The sequence below is a fragment of the Ammospiza nelsoni genome, chromosome 12, assembly GCF_027579445.1.
Source record: "Ammospiza nelsoni isolate bAmmNel1 chromosome 12, bAmmNel1.pri, whole genome shotgun sequence".
Classification (NCBI taxonomy): Eukaryota; Metazoa; Chordata; class Aves; order Passeriformes; family Passerellidae; genus Ammospiza; species Ammospiza nelsoni.
Window position 1 is genome coordinate 3,586,624 of NC_080644.1, and position 18,602 is coordinate 3,605,225.

At 45.9% G+C, this 18,602-nt stretch overlaps 4 protein-coding genes across 6 annotated transcripts; 1 reads left to right on the forward strand and 3 right to left on the reverse strand.

Moving 5' to 3' along the window:
* The first annotated feature begins 803 nt into the window (after positions 1-803).
* TUBB1 (tubulin beta 1 class VI) lies at positions 804-4,881 on the forward strand. The gene is made up of 4 exons (XM_059481062.1): positions 804-952; positions 2,378-2,486; positions 2,647-2,757; positions 2,878-4,881. Exons 1-4 carry the CDS (start codon positions 896-898, stop codon positions 3,954-3,956), a joined length of 1,356 nt encoding a protein of 451 aa, XP_059337045.1. The 5' UTR covers positions 804-895; the 3' UTR covers positions 3,957-4,881.
* Positions 4,882-5,562: 681 nt separating this feature from the next.
* ATP5F1E (ATP synthase F1 subunit epsilon) lies at positions 5,563-6,736 on the reverse strand. The gene is made up of 3 exons (XM_059481066.1): positions 6,591-6,736; positions 6,324-6,450; positions 5,563-5,711 (listed from the first exon to the last, which is right to left on the reverse strand). The coding sequence occupies exons 1-2, from the start codon at positions 6,620-6,622 to the stop codon at positions 6,327-6,329; spliced, it is 156 nt and encodes a 51-aa protein (XP_059337049.1). The 5' UTR covers positions 6,623-6,736; the 3' UTR covers positions 5,563-5,711; positions 6,324-6,326.
* Positions 6,737-9,036: 2,300 nt separating this feature from the next.
* Positions 9,037-11,475, reverse strand: LOC132078786 (uncharacterized protein DDB_G0271670-like). Its single transcript, XM_059481113.1, has 2 exons — positions 11,450-11,475; positions 9,037-9,886 (listed from the first exon to the last, which is right to left on the reverse strand). The coding sequence occupies exons 1-2, from the start codon at positions 11,473-11,475 to the stop codon at positions 9,037-9,039; spliced, it is 876 nt and encodes a 291-aa protein (XP_059337096.1).
* A 1,545-nt stretch (positions 11,476-13,020) lies between these two features.
* On the reverse strand, positions 13,021-18,336 carry PRELID3B (PRELI domain containing 3B). Of its 3 annotated transcripts, none has more exons than XM_059480597.1 (6): positions 18,194-18,336; positions 17,442-17,610; positions 17,004-17,093; positions 16,566-16,636; positions 15,717-15,819; positions 13,021-14,375 (listed from the first exon to the last, which is right to left on the reverse strand). In XM_059480597.1, exons 1-6 carry the CDS (start codon positions 18,223-18,225, stop codon positions 14,367-14,369), a joined length of 474 nt encoding a protein of 157 aa, XP_059336580.1. In that variant the 5' UTR covers positions 18,226-18,336; the 3' UTR covers positions 13,021-14,366. The 3 variants fall into 3 exon arrangements, with proteins under 3 accessions (XP_059336580.1, XP_059336578.1, XP_059336579.1); XM_059480595.1 differs by having other exon boundaries at positions 13,021-15,046; XM_059480596.1 differs by lacking the exon at positions 18,194-18,336 and adding an exon at positions 17,730-18,101 and having other exon boundaries at positions 13,021-15,046.
* Positions 18,337-18,602: the final 266 nt, after the last annotated feature.

Below are 18,602 nucleotides of genomic sequence, written 5' to 3' on the forward strand. Positions count from 1 at the left end.
CATGTTCCTGGCAAGTTCTGAAGCACACCTGAAATATAAGAAATTAAGAAACATTAGAAATGCTGTATTCTTAATGGGAGAGAGGGAGAGTTAACTGTGCAAGTTAATCACAAGTTAATTCAAGTTTTGGCTAAATATGATGGATTCCTATAAGTATTTAAGGACCATGTATCACTGAGGGTACAGCATTATTTTTATGTGTTACAAAGTATCTTTTGTTCCTGCTCCTGTTTCCCTCCTCCATGCAGTCAAACATCAGGAATTATGCTTGTTAGTGACTGGAGTTTGCCTTGCAATCCTGCTCTCAAGTTGTTACCATTTTTATTATGGGTGTTGTCCTCTATGACTCATATGATGCTAAAATTTAAATTATGTGGCAGAAGCACATGTGCTTAATAAATTAAGATCACTCATTTTGGGCTATAATCTCTACATATGCACATATATTTGTATATATATTATGTTTAATATAGAATAATGTACCACAAACAGAATATGCACATCCACAAACAGAATGTGCACATCCACAAACAGAATATGCACATATATGCTGCACAGAGAGGGGAAGGGGTGCAGGTGACAGTGCTGCTCTCCCAGGCACAGGTGGGGCACAGAGAGGGGAAGGGTGCAGGTGACAGTGCTGCTCTCCCAGGCACAGGTGCTGCCCCTGTGCTGCCGTACCTGCACCCAGGCAGGGCAGGGGCCCCGGGCTCCTGGTGCAGAGCCTGGGGCTGGCTACTCCCCTGGCTGGCTGTGACACTCCCTGGGGTATAAAAGGGCCCCTGGGCCGGGCTGTGCTGGGTGTAGCTGATAGAGCAGCAGGCACAGGGCTCGTTCTGGGGAGCTGCAGAGCCTGGGTGAGGTTGAAGCCACCGGCAGGTCTGAGCCACACAAAATGCGTGAAATCGTGCACCTGCAGATTGGCCAGTGTGGGAACCAAATTGGATCCAAGGTAAGGTCTCTTTTCAACACTGATTACTGGCAGGGATCAGAGGTAGCAGGTCACACATCATCAGTGGATGGGCACTTCTGGGGGGACAATTACCTTGTAACTCAGTGGGGGGAAGCATGGCAGGTTAGCAGGGAACCATGACTATATTTTGGTATTAAACCAAAAGCTGGATTTGTTCCTTTAAGGTTAATGTTCATTTGCAATAACCATGGCCCAGGGATTGCAGGTGCACCAGAGCATTCCTGCTGGGACTCTGTTCCCAGGGGAACTCACATCCCCTGCAAGATACAAGTGACAGAGCCAGTAATTCCAGGGCTGTGCAGTTGTGTTGCTGGTACTTTAGCTCAGCCATGCAGCAGCTCTGCCACATTTTATTCTTCAATATCAAAGAATCATACAATGGTTTGTGTTGGAAGGGGTCTTAAAGATCATATGGGATCATATTAACCAACAGCATGACCTGTGTTAGAGTGTAGAATGACACAGTGTCACTGGCCTCCTGTGAGAGACAGGTGTCATTCGGAGTATTTTTGTGTAGCTCAAACACTGGATGCTGTGACAGAGGGAGTAGTCACTATTGCTGACTTTCTGGGCTAGGAGTAAAATTACCCCTCAATTACTATGCTGTGTGATGTCCATACTTTCTTTTTTTTCTTTAATTGATAAGTAGGAAGTTGTCCAAAATTATCTATTTTGGGCTGGGAGGTCTTTTAAGACATGGGATAGTTGAGGGATTGTTTTGTTTTGTTCTTCCTCGCTTCTCCCACGCCTAACCTTGATTCCTTTTAATGGAACGTGAACCATGGAACATGGACCTGTTGACAGTGGTGTATTTGTACACTCAAAATGGGACTGGACTGACCCAGGAGAGCTTTAATATTAGAATAGCCTGGTCATTGCAGTGGGTGGGTGTGTCTGCATGAACACTGCTGTGGCTGCTGCCCAGATAAGAGCCCAGCACAAGAGCACATCCATATGAGTGTCAAGATAGGACAATTAGGAGCAGCAGCTGTTCGAGGAAAGGCTTGCTCACGTACAAATTTGCCTGTGCCAGCTTTGTTGTGCCATGAGAGGACTCAGAGCAACTCTCCCTAATCCACACCCTCACAATGTTTTTGTAAGCTCATACCAAGTAGTAATTGTTATTTAAAATTTTAAACTAACATCAATTTTCTTTTACTATAAAGAGAACAAATTGAGGGCCGCCACCTATTAGCGCACGGGTCATAGCTAAGCAGCATAAATGGTCTGCTAAATTTTTCCCTCAGATTTATTTGGGAGAGAGAGAGAAGGATTCCTGTTCTGATCTGGTACATAAATGGCAGAGCATCCCCTGCTTCAGGCACAGTTCCCAGAGCTGGTGCTCAACACATGCTGAAAATAAAAAAATCATTCTCAGTGTGTTGTACCTCTTTCCTTTTGCAGTTCTGGGAGGTGCTTGGTGAGGAACATGGCATTGACATCACTGGGAACTACCGTGGGGATTCACCACTGCAGCTGGAGCGAATTAACGTGTACTTCAATGAGGCTTATTGTAAGTGCTCAGCAGAGCCAACAGGGAGGCTAAAATAAGTAATTAAAAAACCCACAAAAAGCCTAAACCACTCTAGGTGGACTGGACTTTCCAGAGTGTATTGTAAGCCTGTTTCTTTGACCACTAGCAGTAATTATTTGCATTATTTTGTTTGTTCCAGCCCATAAATACGTGCCCCGTTCCATCCTGGTGGACCTGGAGCCTGGGACGATGGACAGTGTCCGCTCCAGCAGAATCGGGCCCCTCTTTCGGCCTGACAACTTCATCCATGGTATGCACAGCACACTGCCAGCAAACTGACTGCAGGCAGCTGTCCCAAAAGGGCCCTGCAAGTCCTTCAAAAATTCTCCTGTTAACTTTGTGGTTGTTCTTCCTGTAATTCTGTTCACAGGTAATTCAGGTGCTGGCAACAACTGGGCCAAGGGCCATTACACAGAAGGTGCTGAACTGATTGAAAACGTCATGGATGTGGTCAGGAACGAGAGTGAGAGCTGTGACTGCCTTCAGGGGTTCCAGCTCATCCATTCCCTTGGTGGTGGCACGGGCTCAGGCATGGGGACGCTCCTCATCAACAAGATCAGAGAGGAATATCCCGACAGGATCATGAACACCTTCAGCGTCGTGCCCTCCCCCAAGGTGTCGGACACGGTGGTGGAGCCGTACAACGCCATCCTCTCCATCCACCAGCTGATAGAGAACACCGATGAAACCTTCTGCATTGACAACGAGGCTCTGTATGATATTTGCTTCAGGACATTGAAGCTCACCAATCCCACCTACGGGGACCTCAACCACTTGGTGTCCCTCACCATGAGCGGCGTCACCACCTCGCTGCGCTTCCCCGGCCAGCTGAACGCGGATCTGCGGAAGCTGGCGGTGAACATGGTGCCCTTTCCTCGCCTGCACTTCTTCATGCCCGGCTTTGCCCCGCTGACAGCTCGGGGCAGCCAGCAGTACCGGGCCCTGACGGTGCCAGAGCTCACCCAGCAGATGTTCGACGCCCGGAACATGATGGCAGCGTGCGACCCCCGCCGCGGGCGCTACCTCACCGTGGCCTGCATCTTCAGGGGCAGAATGTCCACCAAGGAAGTGGACGAGCAGCTGCTGTCTGTCCAGACCAAGAACAGCTCCTACTTTGTGGAGTGGATCCCTAACAACGTGAAGGTGGCCGTGTGTGACATCCCGCCACGAGGGCTGAAGATGGCAGCCACGTTTATTGGCAATAACACGGCCATCCAGGAGCTCTTCATCAGGGTGTCCGAGCAGTTCTCAGCCATGTTCAGGAGGAAAGCCTTTCTCCACTGGTACACGGGGGAAGGCATGGATGAGATGGAGTTTTCTGAAGCAGAAGGTAACACCAATGACCTCGTGTCCGAGTACCAGCAGTACCAGGATGCCACTGCAGACGTGGAGGAATTTGAAGAGGTAGAAGTGGAAGCAGAAGCCAAGCCAGAAAAGGAAGCAGAGTAAAAAGTATCAAAATATTCTCCAAATGAACCTGTTCACATTCACTAGAGACGAGCAATAGTCATCATCTGCATACCCAAAATAACACATCTCTTCAGAACTTCTGTGCATCTGGCCAAGTATATCTGATATTACAACACAGTGCTTTTGAAATTCATGGCAGCTCTGCTTTACTGTCTTGAACAACTGTTGAGATGGAATCTCTCCTCAAACCAATCCACTATGAGGACACGTCATCTCACACCAGCCTTTCCTGTATAAATGGATTCACTTTTGGAACACAATCACCAGATACTGAATGTACCATACAGCCACTGGGCCAGTGTATATAGATCAGGATCTTAAGCAATAGCAAAATGTGCTGTCAGCTCATCACAAGTATTTATTGTCAGGAAAACACAGTCCCTGCTGACTGTGAACTCATTACTGTTTTAGGATCATGTGCACATCTCTGAGGCCTCCAAAGGCAGTGACTCTTTTATCACTCCACAGACTGATGTAGATCTGCAGAAACAACAGGGGGCAAATGACTGAATATGCACATTCTTATTTTATAAGTACTCTTAATTGTTTTATCACATTGCTGGCTTATATTATTGCAGAGCTTGTATTCATTATCATGGTGTGGTTTGTTTCTGTTTCTAACTACAGGTTGAGTTACATTAGCACACTAAGTTGTGACATTGTGTAAAAGTTTTGGTGTGGCATTTTTTTTCCTAGGTACTAACTACTGTAAATTTTTTTCCTAACATTCAGTACAACAAAAATGACATAGAATGGTTTGTAGTTTGTTAATATAAATTCTATGGCAGTCACTAAAACAAAATCTTATTTTGCCTTCGTTAAAAAAAATTCTTGCCATCACAGCTGCCTACTTAATGTATTTATATTATTATTTTAAATAAAGATTATATACCATTCTATGAAAGTTTTATACTTGAAACATTTGATAGACAAACCCCCATAGTTTATTCTTGCAAGAAGTAACTTTGAATTAAATTAGTTATACTCTTAAATGAAAAGGTTTAACAAAGGTTGTTGTACTCTGAAGAAAGTAATGCCTCATGTTTGAGTTCAGTCTTGGTGAAGGAACCTGAAGCCAATCCTCCTGTGCAGTGGGACAATGTCATCCCTGCTGTGAGGACACACAGCAGCAGGAAAATGCAGCACAAACAATTCAGATTCCAGTGTCTCCTTCCCCATCTCTTACATGACACCAGCTCTCCCAATTCCTGATTCACTGCTCAGTGTCTCAGACTTGGAGACTGGATCTCCAGCAGCACATCCATGGCACAATTATCCTGCTTCCAGTTTTCAAATCCATATGCTACACTCTCAGTTTATACAGCTTTTAGCCATGATTTTTTCCAAAGTAATAATTTAAATGAAATAGGCATAAAAGTTTTAAACAACAATCAAATCTCTCACTCATTTATGCACCTGAAATATCAGCATGAAACCCAAAAAAAGTTACGGCTTAAAAATAAACAATGTGGCTACTCAATGTCCAGATTGTGCTAAAAGCAGCCTTTTATTTTAACAGAACTGAAAAGTAAATGTCTCTGCAGAACAGAAACTTTGTTTCAAGAGGAACTACACTTTCCACACATTCAGAAATTACATTTATTAGCATGTCAATTTACATACACAGGCAAGTTCTACAGCTCATGTGGTGACATTACACTGCAGTCTTGAGCTCGCCTACTGCAGTCTGCAGCTGGCCTTTGCAGTTTGCTGTTATTCCCCACAGATCAGCTCCTACAAGAGATTAAAAAAACAAATTATTCAATTCAAGAATGTGTACAAGATACACTTTAAACAAAAGGTTTATTTAATCTCACATGAGGAATAGAAGTTGTCCTATCCAGAACAGAAAATATTTCAGCTGCTTGTGATGTATGGAATGGCACAAATAAAGGTACAAGCAGCATCTGTCTCACACAGAGCAGATAACCCATACAACGAATTTGCTGATCAGGGGAAGGAGCAGTTCAGAGAGGCTGCCTGCTGGCCTAGCAAGTATGAAACATGAAAACCACAGAGAACCCTGTGAGTGTCACTGCAGAGCCGCAGCTGTTCTGTGTAAGCCCATACCAAGTGTGACCAGACCCCAAGAGGTTCAATGCGGGGTTTGACAGCCAGCACATCTCACCCCACGGATGGGATCAGGCTGTTCCCGTCCCACCCGCACCCAGCTCAAACACCTGCGCACATCCGCCCGCACCGGCCGCGATCCCTCCCACGGCTGGAAACGGAGCCGATTATCCCCAGGTATTGGGGATTAATGGACTCAGCAGCCACAGTCACCGCTAACGCCGCTCTTGCCCTACACAGCTCCAGCCACGCACCCGGCCCACCCCACCCACTTACATTTCACTCCTTTTTGGGCTTCACCGTTTTCACCGTGGCCACCGCTGCCCTCTCCGCCTCCGCTTTGTACTGCGGCTTCATGGCGGCCCGCACGGCCTGGGCGCAGATCTGCGAGTAGCGGATGTAGCTGCGGCCGGGGGGACAGAGGGCGGTGAGATCCGGGCCCGGCCCCAAATCCGCCTCCCCCGCCCCAACCCCGCGTTCCCCCGGCGCCGCCGTGACCCCGCCAGGCGCTCCCTCACAGCGGAGCCACCGCCGCGGCCGTACCTGAGCCCGGCCTGTCGCCAGTACGCCACCATGGCTGCGGCTCCGCGGGCAAGGTCAGCGCGCGCCGCAGGGGACGTGCCCGCCGGCCAATCAGCGCACGGGAACCGCCCACGCGCGCCGCCGTCGCGGGCGCGCGCCTCCGCCAGCGGCCAATCAGAGGGCTCCGTTCCGGGGCGCAGCTCCCGCCCTTTCCGCCTGACGCGCCCCGGGCTCGCCCCGCCCCTTCCCCTCGGCCCGGGCGGCCCCGCGGACGTGAGGGGCGGTGGGCGGGGCCATGGCGGCTCCGGGCGGGCCGTGAGGGGGCTGGGCGGGGCCATGGCGGGTCCGCGCCGGGCCCCGGCTCCTCACGGCCGAAGCTGTGCGGGAAGGTGCGCGCCCTTCCCGGCATGGGAGCGTCCCGCCTCCGCCTGTGGCCGGCCGGGGCCTGCCTGGCTGTCAAAACCAGCCAGAGTCGGTTCAGTGCTGGTCATTTGCCAGAAATACACGAGATGTCAAATACCTAAAGAACATAAGTTAAAGTCCAAGTTTTCTGTGAGGCTCATTGCTGGTTAAAGAGCACTTTGTTAGTTACACATTAACTCCTTCCTTAGAAATCCTCTTGTAATCGAAGAATCCGAGCAAGTTAAATGGGTGTCTTTTGCATCCAAATCTGTTCTTACCCCTCTGTGCCATCGCTTCTTGTTTTTTTCTAGATGAGACATTAAAAAGAAAACGTTTTACAAGCATGTGGAGCCAGTGATGTTTTTTAAACAGACTGTTTTAATTTTGGAGTTGATCTGTGTGGCTGTGACAGTTCTGTCCCGTTGGACACAGTGCCTTGCCATGGGCTTCCTTTGGATCTTGATACAAACACCTGAAATTCAATCATTTCCTCTAAACAAACACATAAAAGACAACGTAGCAAACTAGAAGCTATTGACACAAAGAAAAAATAGTCAGTTTCCCAGCTATAATAGGCAAAAAGCTATTCGAAGATTCAAATAATTTTTGATAGGTGAGCAATTTGGTCCTAACCTAATGTTCATCTAAATAATTAATAAAAAATACTTAAGGAAATTAGATACTGGCTATTAAACAAATCCTTGCACTTCTGTCTTGTTCTCTTTTATTTCCTTTTATCCAAAGTCAAACAATTTTTAAAGCACAGAGTAATTTTCAGCTTTATTAGATATCCCATTTAGTCCAGAACCTTTGCCATTAACAACCCATGACATGGTAATGTCAGGGAAGAGCCACCAGAACAAAAAGAAAAATTGTTCACCAGCATACAACAGTGAGATCTGCACCAGTGATCAGTATTTTTTTAACTGTTAAACAACTCAGCTCCTATAGAATTTTGGGTTAATTTCTTAAATACACATATTGCAATTGTTCCTACCTAATTTTGAATAAATAACTGGTGTAAATGAGGCAGAAAACAATTCTTACATTATACATTTGTTTTCTTTATTTTTGTGTGAAACATTTTAATTTTGTGAGAGATGTGGCATATTGGAGCAAAGCTTTCCAATTAAAATATTTGTTATGACAGACATGTTTCTGCACTTTTAACACAGAAAGGTGCCAGTGATATTGAAAGGAAATATATTTGGCTTCAAAGCCCCAGTCATAACAATGATAACAAAAATATACAAGAGAGCACCAAAGATTTTGGGAAGCTGCTCTGTGCTACTTAAGCAGCAAGACAAGTAACTGCAGTATTTACAAATATTGAGAAAGAGGATGTAGCATGCAGATGGGACATGCTTCTTTAATGGGAACATCTGATGATTTGATAGGTAAAATAATTAGCACTAAGATTATTTTAAGCCTCATGGGCAGCCCAGGCGCCATAGATGGCTTGGCAGAGAAAAACCATGCCAGTAGAGCTGGACATTTTTTCCCAGCTAGGTACCCCTCTATTCCTGCTCCACAGCTTCTCTGCTTCCTCTCCCTAACCCATTTCTCACCTGTTTTTTGCTCCACAAGTTTTCTTTTCCCACCACATTTTCTCTCTCTGTATCTCCCTGTGAAATGCCTCTGCCTGCAATTCTGTGAAATTAACTCAGATGCAAATCCATAATGGAGATGCACAACCTGGATGCTGTTACTTACACATTTAGCTCTATTTACTATTTGTTGGTCTTGATAGATAAAAATTCAGCATGAACTGAAAAAGCCAAACCTTTGGGTGAGGCACCAGCCATGACTGGATATCAGTCAGTGACAGAAACTGTGCTCTACAAAAATTCCAGAATAAATGTTGATGTTTATGCAGCTGTTCCAAGGCACCATTACAGATTTGCATGACCTGTTTTCATGCCCAGTTTAGATGCCAGGAGACATTTTGTAAAGCCCTAAACTTTCCTCAGGTAGGAATTTTCAGCGAGAGAAGAAAGGGGAGGGCAGATAAAGGAGAGAAGCTGGCAGGACAGAGGGAGGTGCAGAGGAGGGGAGGGTTGGCAGGTCAGATGCACAGATCCAGAGACGCCGCCGCAGCGCGATTAGCAACATCCAGGAATGTCAGCGTGGACAGGTCTGGGGGAACTAAGGACGCCAGGTTAGACATGTCCAGAGAAACTGAGGGGCTGAGGGGAGAAGCATCCTGAAAGGTGAGGCTGGAGACATCCAGGAAAGGGGCAGAGATGAGGTTGGGAACATCCTCAGGAGCTGATGAAGATAATCCAGAGGAGCGCTGAAACATGAAATAGTTCAAATCGGTCAGGTCTAGAGATTCTGACGAGGTGGAGGAGCTGTACTCAGACACACCTGGTGAGGATGGAGGGATTGTACAGGAAAAGTCCAGGGAAGCTGAGGAGCTGTGACTGGAAACATCTGTGGAGGACGAAGAAGTGAGACTGGAGAGGTCTAGGGAGAGTGAAGAAGTAGGGCTGGAGAAATCTGTGGATAGAGAGGTGACACTTGAGAGATCTAAAGAGATTGAGGAGCTGTCACCAGACTGATCTGGAGAGCCTGATGAAGTGACACTTGATAGGTCCAGTGAAACTGAAGAGGAGAAACTGGAGCGCTCCCAGGAGTCTGAAGAGGTGAGACTGGAGAGCTCTAAGGAGATTGAAGAGGAGGTACTGGAGAAGTCTGAGGAGAATGAAGAGGTGAGACTTGAAAGGTCCAGAGAGGATGAAGAAGTGAGACTGGAGAATTCCACAGAGGATGAAGAGCTCAGACTGGATAAATCCAATGAATCTGAAAAGGGGATTTTAAAGAGTTCCAAGGAGGCTAAAGTCTTGGCACTGGAGGGGTCCAGGGAGGCCAAAAAAGTGAGACCAAGTAGGTCCAGGTAGTTTGAAGAGATGACACTGAAAAGCCAAATAAATCCCCAACATGATGGGTGTTAAATCAGGAACATTTTAAATAAAATATCTCTATCATCACACCAAAACAAAAAGACAGCATTACCCTCCAATTTTTTTAAAATAATGATTCAAACTCTGTGCTTGGTCTCAGTAGTTTCTCTTTTGGTGCAGAAAAGCTCCAGTAACAGGAGCCCACAGAATTATTGAGAACATTGTGCCTTTCCAGGGGACCAGTACAGCATCACATGTACAGTTGCAGACAATCTTCTCTCCTGACATGCCTGTCCTTGTTCAACCAGATTTACCTTTCTGTGTAGCATGTGCGGGATTTGCTTTTGGAAGCTAACAATTTGCTAAACTGATTCTGTGTCTGAGAAATACACATTTCAGCAACAGCAGTTCTGTTATCAGATAAAAAGAGATCTTATTTTGTTACCTTTCTTTCATACCTCTGGATAGAAAACCTGTATAGTAACAATAATTTTTTTACTTGTGCTAGTTTGAATTGTTTAATAAAAATATCATAAAGAGAAGTTGTGATAGAAGGCAGACATGATTAAAAAGGGAACAGAACAGCTTAAATTTCAGTTCAAAAAGGTGCATCTAATTATAGTGTGAGTAGATCAAGAGGCTGATCCACAGCTGCCCTCTCTCATCTCCAGACTGTGCTGCAAAGCTCAGAGCACTCAGACCCGTGGCTGCCTCTCCAGACAGGCACAGGGAGGCACAAAAAGCTCTTCCCTCGTCACAGCCACATTTTATGGACCCAGAAGTGCAAGGTACAGGAGGCTGCAGTGAACACACCCCAGCTTTGCCCCTGCTCTTACACAACCCCCGGCCAGATGAGAGTGTAATGGATTTAACTTAATCACCACGGGTGCAACTCCCACCCAGGTCACCTCTCGACTGAGGCAGTGTCTGCTGAGCAGCCACTGAGCTTGAGGGGTGCCCTACTGTGCAAACATTAAATTGTGGGGGTTTAGCACAATGCAAAAATTGCCATGCTAAAAACAGAGCTGCTTCTATACCATTGATGAGACCCCCAAAAGTTCCTGAATATAATTAACACTTATAGATAATGCTTCTGCAATTTAAGAGCTGTTGCAACATGGCTGCAATTCTTTCAAGAGTACAATGTTTATAGATCAAAAGGCAAAACAAATGACTTTTTCCAAACATGCATAACTTATAATGAAATAACAAGTTTTCTTGCTGCCCTGTATTCTTAATAAAAGTAATTAAGCCCTTAAAAATCCCTTGCTATCTAAAAACAATATAATTTTGTGACTACCTTTAATCTCAGAGTTTTCTCAAGTGTGTTTTACTGGGGAGAACAAATATTAAAAAACAAAGGCAAATTACAATACAATAAAAAACCAGTGTCCAACAGTCTATAAATTCCATCAGCTCTTCACTGAGTTCTTTCTGTCTGAATTTAAAATAATGAAGTTATTGCACTTTTGCCTATGAAATAACACTGTCAAGAAACATGGAATTATGGTCACCTTTGTACAAAACGTAGAGGTCAGTAACAACATTTCCTACCTTGGGTAGCTGTGGATTTACCTCCTTTCTCTGCCTGGGTAAGCCATTCTGGGCTGTGCTGGTAAAGCTCTGCTGTTCTCTCTGCTGCTGACCCTAATCTGCTGCACAGCCCCTGGCAATGATGCCATGCTGATGACAATAAAGTCATCCCCTGCTAAATCTCCTGTCTGAGCACAGCCCTGCACACAGTGCCAGCAAACACCTGACTGGAATCAGCTCTAATCTTGAGAGGGAGATTCAGTTCTGTGCTGGTTTCTATGACAGGACAGTATTTTGAAGGTTACTTGATGAAGATGTTAATTTTCAACTTCTGGACACCAGGATTCAAAGTAAAAATAATTTTGCATTGTCATCCAAGTCTCAGCTGTTCATTCTACAAAATCTGGCATAAACGGCCTGAGGAGGACCCAGGATCTGCAGAGCAGAATTCAGGTACACTCAAGTTTAAAAAATTTTGTGTATTACTTCCTGTTTTCATGTGGTTAATGACTTGTGTTACTTTTTAAATGTGGTTATTTCAAAACAGCATCATGGTGTAAGATATTTTGTCCACAGCTGGTGCCCATGGTCCTCCTAAGGTAAGCCATTAGTTCAGCTTGGTTGTAACATGTAGCCTTACCTTTAGAATAATTCACTTCTACAGCAACCTGTAAAGCAAAGCTATGGAGTTATTTAAGATAGAAATTAACAGATCCTGTGGCAAATGAAAGAACAACCTCCACCTTAAGAAATGGAAGGATTCTAAAATGACTCACTGCTTCCACACAAGCTCTTTAGTTCTTTTCAGTTCTTCCATTAAAATGAACCTCAGCAGGTTGCTGACCTTCCCTTTGACCCAATGCTCTGTCAGGGCCAGGAGATTGGAAATGCTGCAGTTATCACACAGCGGGTGCTCATGTTTACTATATTTGACATTTATTGGAAATATTAATGCAAGTACAGACCACAGGAGACAGATCAGCAATGTTGTAGGAAATGGTGGTTACAATTTTTCTGGTTTATTTTTGAAGCAAACCCTGGCTGGCACTTGTGGTTCAGAGCTGTGGCTGAGCAGGGGCCGGTGCCCATTGGTGGGCAGGGATCCATCAGAGCCCTCAGCACTGATCTGTTCACAGCACATCCCTCCACCTCTGTCCTAACACTTCCTGTCCCTTCCCCCTTTTTTCAAAATTCTTTCCTCCTGGCCCTTCAGTTCTGCTCTCCAGCTGTAGCTGCTGTCTCCCCCCCATTTCCTCCATTCCTTCCAGCCCCATTTCCTCCCTGCCCTGCCCTCTCCCCGTGGTGCTGCACCCACCCACAGCAACCCACACTGGCTGCAGCAAAGCTGAACACAGCTCCGCCCGTGAAAATCTCTCCACAGGAGGGATGCTCCACAAAAAACTGTGAAATCTGCTTGCTAGTTAAAGCCACATTGGCAGAAAAGCTGAGTTATTGAGAAGCAAAAACGACCACAGCAGCTGTGAATGTGCATTTTAGGGTATGCATTTCAAAAAAAGCCACTCACTCCAGGGATTTCTTCACCTTCAGCCTCCTTATTTTAGATTACTCACCTCACAGTTCTAAAACACAAATAGACCAGAAAGTTTCAGGAATTAGCCAGAATTGAAACAAAATTTTATTTAAAAAGGGCCACATACAGAAAGCCATACTCTGACAGAATGAGAATGCAGGCATATAAATAAAATAGAAGAAAGAAATTTATTATCTTTTAAGAAGTTGTTGAATGCCTGTAGAAATTAACCAGTAAGGTTTTTTTCAGTGCAAGGCCAAACTGTGAGTTCTACTATGCAGTCCCTAGTGCAGAAAAATTTGGAAATGAAAAAACTGACTTTAGGATATCAAACGATGCTAATGGCTGAGCAAACATATAAAATGAATTTCAAGCTAAGCATCTTCATCAGAAATGATGGTACAGTTTTGCAGAAGTTTCACATACACTTTTAAAATTGAAATGTTATTTCAGTTGTAATAATCTCCTGTAAAAGTATGGCAAACTTCAATGACTTAAATTAGTAAGGTAGTCTCAAGCCATTTCTGTTTAGAAAAATATTCTGTTTAGAATAGTTAATTTTTAAAAGTTACATATCTATATTCCTGTTTTCTTCCCCCAGCACAAACCTTATGGAAGTGTTCTTGTTTGTTAAAAGAAGCTCTGTAAGCAGACAGTACTTAATAGGCAATTTGATCTAACAGAAATGGCATGCAAAATCAAATATGCTGGGCAGGGTGACACTACAGCTCAGAAAGGCTGAGAGAGCCTTGAAATCACTTGTAAGCTTAGAAACAAAATTCCAGGAAGAGCCTTGGGCACCAAAATACCCCATCAGCTCCCCCTGGGCTGGGCCTTTGCCTTTTCCTGCTCCCCCTGAAGGGGCTCAGAGTCCCGTGAGGTGCCCGGGAGTGCCTGCATGGCACAGCCTGGCACGTGCCAAGGGCTGACCTTTCCCTTCCTCAGGGAGTGACTGTGACAGTACCAGGAACCTGCAGGGAGTACCAGGAAACACCCCTGGGAACACACAGGGCCTTGGACTGGGAGCAAATCAGCTCAAAGGGTGAAGGGAACTGGAACTCAGAACTCCGGTTAAAGTGAAGCCCAACACAACAGCCACTGGATGGGACAGGTTATTTCTGATCAACTTAAGTATATTGCTAAATACTATTTCCTTTTTTGGTTAGGTATCTCCTCAGCCACTTTCACAAAGGTTTTTTAGTCTTTAATTGGTTCTTTGACACCCACTACTGTAGCAGCTTACAAGATTTTAAGGCTCTGTGCTTATCGTACCTTTATGTAATGGGCTTTTACAAAAGGGAGACATTTATTGCAGAAGTTTAAGATAAAATTTGACTTTAAGGTACTGCATGCCCAGCTCACTGAAGTTGCATTTAGGAGCAGGATTTAGGTCTTGATAGGTAGGTAAGAGACACTTTGATGTTTTACCTATAGTGCCTGAAAAACAATTTGAGTACCGTGTTAGTTCAATCAGTCAAGTTAAAAAGGTTATCAAAAAATATTTGTACATTCTTTTATATTTCAAGCATCAAGTAATAAGCTTTCTGTTAAACCAAGTTGTATCACACAACTGTCAAAAATCAACAAAAAGAACAATGCTGGAACAACCATTCTGCTTAATTTTGGGCTTGGTCCCAAAAGAGGTAGTCCATAAGTCACACAAAAAAATAAAAGTTAGCCTAACATGCCAGTGTCCTCCACCATATGCAGCCTCAGCACTAAATGAGGCTATTTCACATCTGCAAACATTATAAGTTAGTGTTCATGTAAATACAGGAACTACACTTAAATTCATTTCTTCATCGGTCCAGCTGACCCAATATATTAAATAGCCTTTGAGCCTCAGCCTTGGGAAAAATTCTCCAAATTAAATTTATAACATGCCTCATACACACATCCTTTAAATAACAAAGGATACATGTATCTAGGCCTGGAGAGAGGCTGCAGGTCGTTCAGCCTCATTAGTGACACAGGTCTAAGAGCTATCATCATTTCTCTACAAATGCTGCTGCTGCCATGGAATTCCTCATGGTTCCTCGTGCTGAAGCTGCCAACTCTTCAATTTCAGCATTCAGTCTTTTAATGACCCATTCCAATGCTTCACGGCCCTACAGTTAAAGGAAAGTTTATTAGAGTGCAAATATCAGTGAATAAGTCAGTCAGTTAAATTCTTACTGCAAATGACTGAAGTCACAGTAGTTGAAAAAGGAAAGAACAGAAGTTCATGCCTCTGATGTTATTTCAATAACTGCACTACTGCTGAACATGTTCTGCCTTTGAGTTCATGAAAACAATTCCTTATATCAGCAGTTCTCACATTATGATCCATAAAATACTTTTTATCCAGACTGCTTTATCATTCTTGAGGCTGAACTCAAGGTATCCTTGGATAGCCAGAGGACACACTCAGCTAAAACACTGCTCCACTGCTCCCACATGACTATTTCAGTGTGTATTCATACATTCCTTTCTGACTGCAAAAATGAACAGATGGCATCAAGAGGGCAGCACAAGAATGACAGTGTCACGCTGCTTGAAGATGTTTTCTCCAGTGAAGATTCAGAGAGCTTTGCCAATAATAATTTATCTGATCTCCATTCACAAGAGGAAAACAAGAGTAAGTTCAGCATGCTGAGCATTCAGTCTCTGCAGTAAAGGCAGCAGAACTATGGGGCTCCTTTCTAAGATTGCTGACAAAGCCAAAAGGTAAAGCAGAGATCTTTATTCCCTCTGACATTTAGCTAGTGATCACACATTTCACACAAAGGCCATACTTACCTTTTTAGCATTGGAAGAAATTGTGTTTGCCATTAGCCCTTCTAGGTAACTGCTGAGACTGACACCTTTTACAGATATTATTGCTTCTTGTGTCAGAATGGTTCTGGAACAGAGCAGGAAAACTGAATTACTCTGAGTAGTTTAAAAGAGAAACCCCCTCCTCCCCCACAAGAACATTCCTCATCAGCTTTGCTCTGTAACAGAACTTCCTGCCCCCTGAACACAACCCACTGCCACACTGTGTAACTGCTTTATGCTTCTACCTCTCAAATAAATCCCAAGGGTGCCTGGCAAGTCCCAGCCTCCCTTTGGGGCTCTCAGCCATTCCCATCTTTAGCAGCAGCATGTTAAGAGTGGAAACAGCAGATATGGAGTTACTGAATACTGGAAAAGTATTAAAACATCCCCTTCAACAATAGGGATTGAACATTTCTGACTGTTGTGACAGAAAATCTCCAATGTTAGAATCCCTAGAACCATCTTTCAGAACTGTCACCACTTACAGCAGGACAGACTCACTAAGCTCTAAGTTAAAACACCAAGCAACCACCAAAACACAAACCTCTAAAATCAGAGGCTAAAAGCACATAAATGTGGAACAAGGAGCTGAAAACTGCAGATGTGCACAAATTCACACCCTAAACTGGACTGGACTCCAGCACAGAATGACCCAAAGTCTCCCAGGGCTCTGCAGAACCAATGTCACTGCAGGAAGTGACAGTCCATTTAATCCTGGTTTAGACAATTTACTGTAAATAAAAGCCATGTAACCCTCATCTTCTGATCAAGGGAAACCAGGGACACGTTCAAAGCAAAATCCAGTCAATCTCAGAGCAGGGGGGTACTCACTTGTGTGGTTCCTGAGGGTGTGGTTTATAGACAAGCCTCTCATCTACTGACACGAGGTTTGTGAATGAAATCTGTAGAACACAGGACAGGATTACCCTTTAATACAAATAACAGAATACTACAGAGAGCAAAATATCATGTGATTACAAAACAGTCACACTGTACCTACACCAAGAGGCTTTAAAACATTTTTTCTTAACACCATCCCCTCCCCCAAAACTCCTCCTGCTCATCAGTGTGTTCACAGCCTCAGCAGTGACAAGATCCAAAAGCCAAGCAGCTCCTTCCTGAAAACCACAACTGATCAACTCTAACCACGTTACTTAAACCTTTAACTTGTACTGTTCCAATGCAATTTTCAAGTTATTTTCAAGATAATTTTCCTTTTTATAAGTACAAGGTGTGTTCCATTTGAGAGGCATAAACACAACTACTTACATTACAGGATTTAAGCTCCATTGTTTTTTTCACAGGGTCAACAACAGAATGCTCCTGCACATATGTCCTTGTCCTGCAGGTGCCAATGAGCTGGGGACAGGCAAACAGAGATGGCATCAATTCCACCAACCCACTCCAATTCTTCATGCCTTTAAATGCAGTGGTTACTGCATTGAACAGACACCAAGAGAACACAGGTAGGGTTTAGCTTAAAACAAAGCTATTTAGCTGAGGTAGATCTCATTTTCCAGATGGAAGCAGCCTGAGGTGCAGATTTGGCTGTCAGGGTGCTGTTAAGCTTTCCCCGTACATAAATGCTTAAGCCATTAAACTTTTAAACCATTACAGTTGTGAAACGATATACATCTATGACAGCAGCTGGCTCAGGAGCCTCCCCTCCCTGCGGTGTCCCTTCGTGGCCTGTGACACAACACCCACCGATTTCACAATGGCCGGGATTCCCCACTCGGTGCTCAGGAGCCGGTGGCTGTGCAGCTTCCCGCTGGGGTCCACGTGCCTGGCCAGGACATCCACTCCCACCACGCTGGGGTTCATGGGGTTGGGGTATTTCCTCATGGCGGCTGTCATCACAGTTTCCCAGGGGTGACTGCACAAACACAAGCAGGACACCGAGTTGCACACTCGGTTTGCAATAGGATTGTGTCCTTCCCCGAAGAAAAACCTCTATTTCGTTGAGTGGGCAGTGCTCATGAAAACACAACATACCTGATTAACTGGGCGTGCTGGTTCTGTTATAACTGGAAAAGATTTTTCCCCCCGTGACACGATGCCAAAAGACTGCCCTTTATCCCGATTTTCATAATACTGGAGTGATCCATTAAAGTTTCTACGTCCCTCAAACGAGTTCTCCCTCAGATCATTTCTAACACAGGAGTCCGGAGCAGCCGAGCCCCAGAGCGAGCAGGCCCTCACGGTGCTCGGGAGCCGGGGGCAGCACAAGGGCACCGCTCAGGGCGGGCAGCGCGCTGGCCCCGCAAGGTTCAGCCCCTGCCGAGCTTCCGCAGCCCGAGCACCGGCCCCGGGAGCGTCCCCCAGCCCGGGGGAAGGTCAGGGGAGCCGAGAGGCCGCGGCCCTGGCCCGGTGCAGTCCCCGCAGCCCCCGGCCCGCCAGACGAGTCCCGCCGCTCTCGGGGCGGGCCCGGCCGCCTCCCCCGCCCCGCAGGCACCTACTCGAACACGTGCTCCGAGGTCCAGATCTTCATGGCTGCGGGGCCGCTCCCGGCCCGGCCGCGCTCCGGAGCCGCCGCTGCCGCCGCTCGGCTCCGCGGGCCCGGCTCTGCCGCCGGCGGCGCGCGCCTGCGCGGACAGCGCCCGCCAATCGCCGCGCGGCGCCGCGCTGACGTCACGGGGCGTGTACCGCGTGACCGGGGCCGTGCCCGGCCGGGGACATTCGGGGTGAGGTTGGGGCGGCCCCGGGCGCCGCCCGTGACCCCCGGCCCGGTCCGGCCTGGGCTGGGCGTGAAGGGCGCGCCCGGGGGTGGCACCGCCGGCTCCGCCGCCCTTCGCGCAAACACGGGCGGGTGCGGTCTGTGAGCCGCGCTCCGCTCAGGCCGGGCTCGTACGGCCCAGCCCGGCCCCA

Coding starts and splice junctions, on each gene's coding strand:
- TUBB1 (XM_059481062.1), top strand. CDS start 896: ATGCGTGAAATCGTGCACCTGCAGATTGGCCAGTGTGGGAACCAAATT. Junction 953..2,377: donor GGAACCAAATTGGATCCAAG/GTAAGGTCTCTT, acceptor TTCCTTTTGCAG/TTCTGGGAGGTGCTTGGTGA. Junction 2,758..2,877: donor GCCTGACAACTTCATCCATG/GTATGCACAGCA, acceptor TTCTGTTCACAG/GTAATTCAGGTGCTGGCAAC.
- ATP5F1E (XM_059481066.1), bottom strand. CDS start 6,622: ATGGTGGCGTACTGGCGACAGGCCGGGCTCAG. Junction 6,451..6,590: donor TGGCGACAGGCCGGGCTCAG/GTACGGCCGCGG, acceptor CCCCGGCCGCAG/CTACATCCGCTACTCGCAGA.
- LOC132078786 (XM_059481113.1), bottom strand. CDS start 11,475: ATGGCTTACCCAGGCAGAGAAAGGAG. Junction 9,887..11,449: donor TACCCAGGCAGAGAAAGGAG/GTAAATCCACAG, acceptor TTGGCTTTTCAG/TGTCATCTCTTCAAACTACC.
- PRELID3B (XM_059480595.1), bottom strand. CDS start 18,225: ATGAAGATCTGGACCTCGGAGCACGTGTTCGA. Junction 16,637..17,003: donor TGGAGCTTAAATCCTGTAAT/GTAAGTAGTTGT, acceptor TGTGTTCTACAG/ATTTCATTCACAAACCTCGT. Junction 15,047..15,716: donor TTTCTTCCAATGCTAAAAAG/GTAAGTATGGCC, acceptor CTTTAACTGTAG/GGCCGTGAAGCATTGGAATG.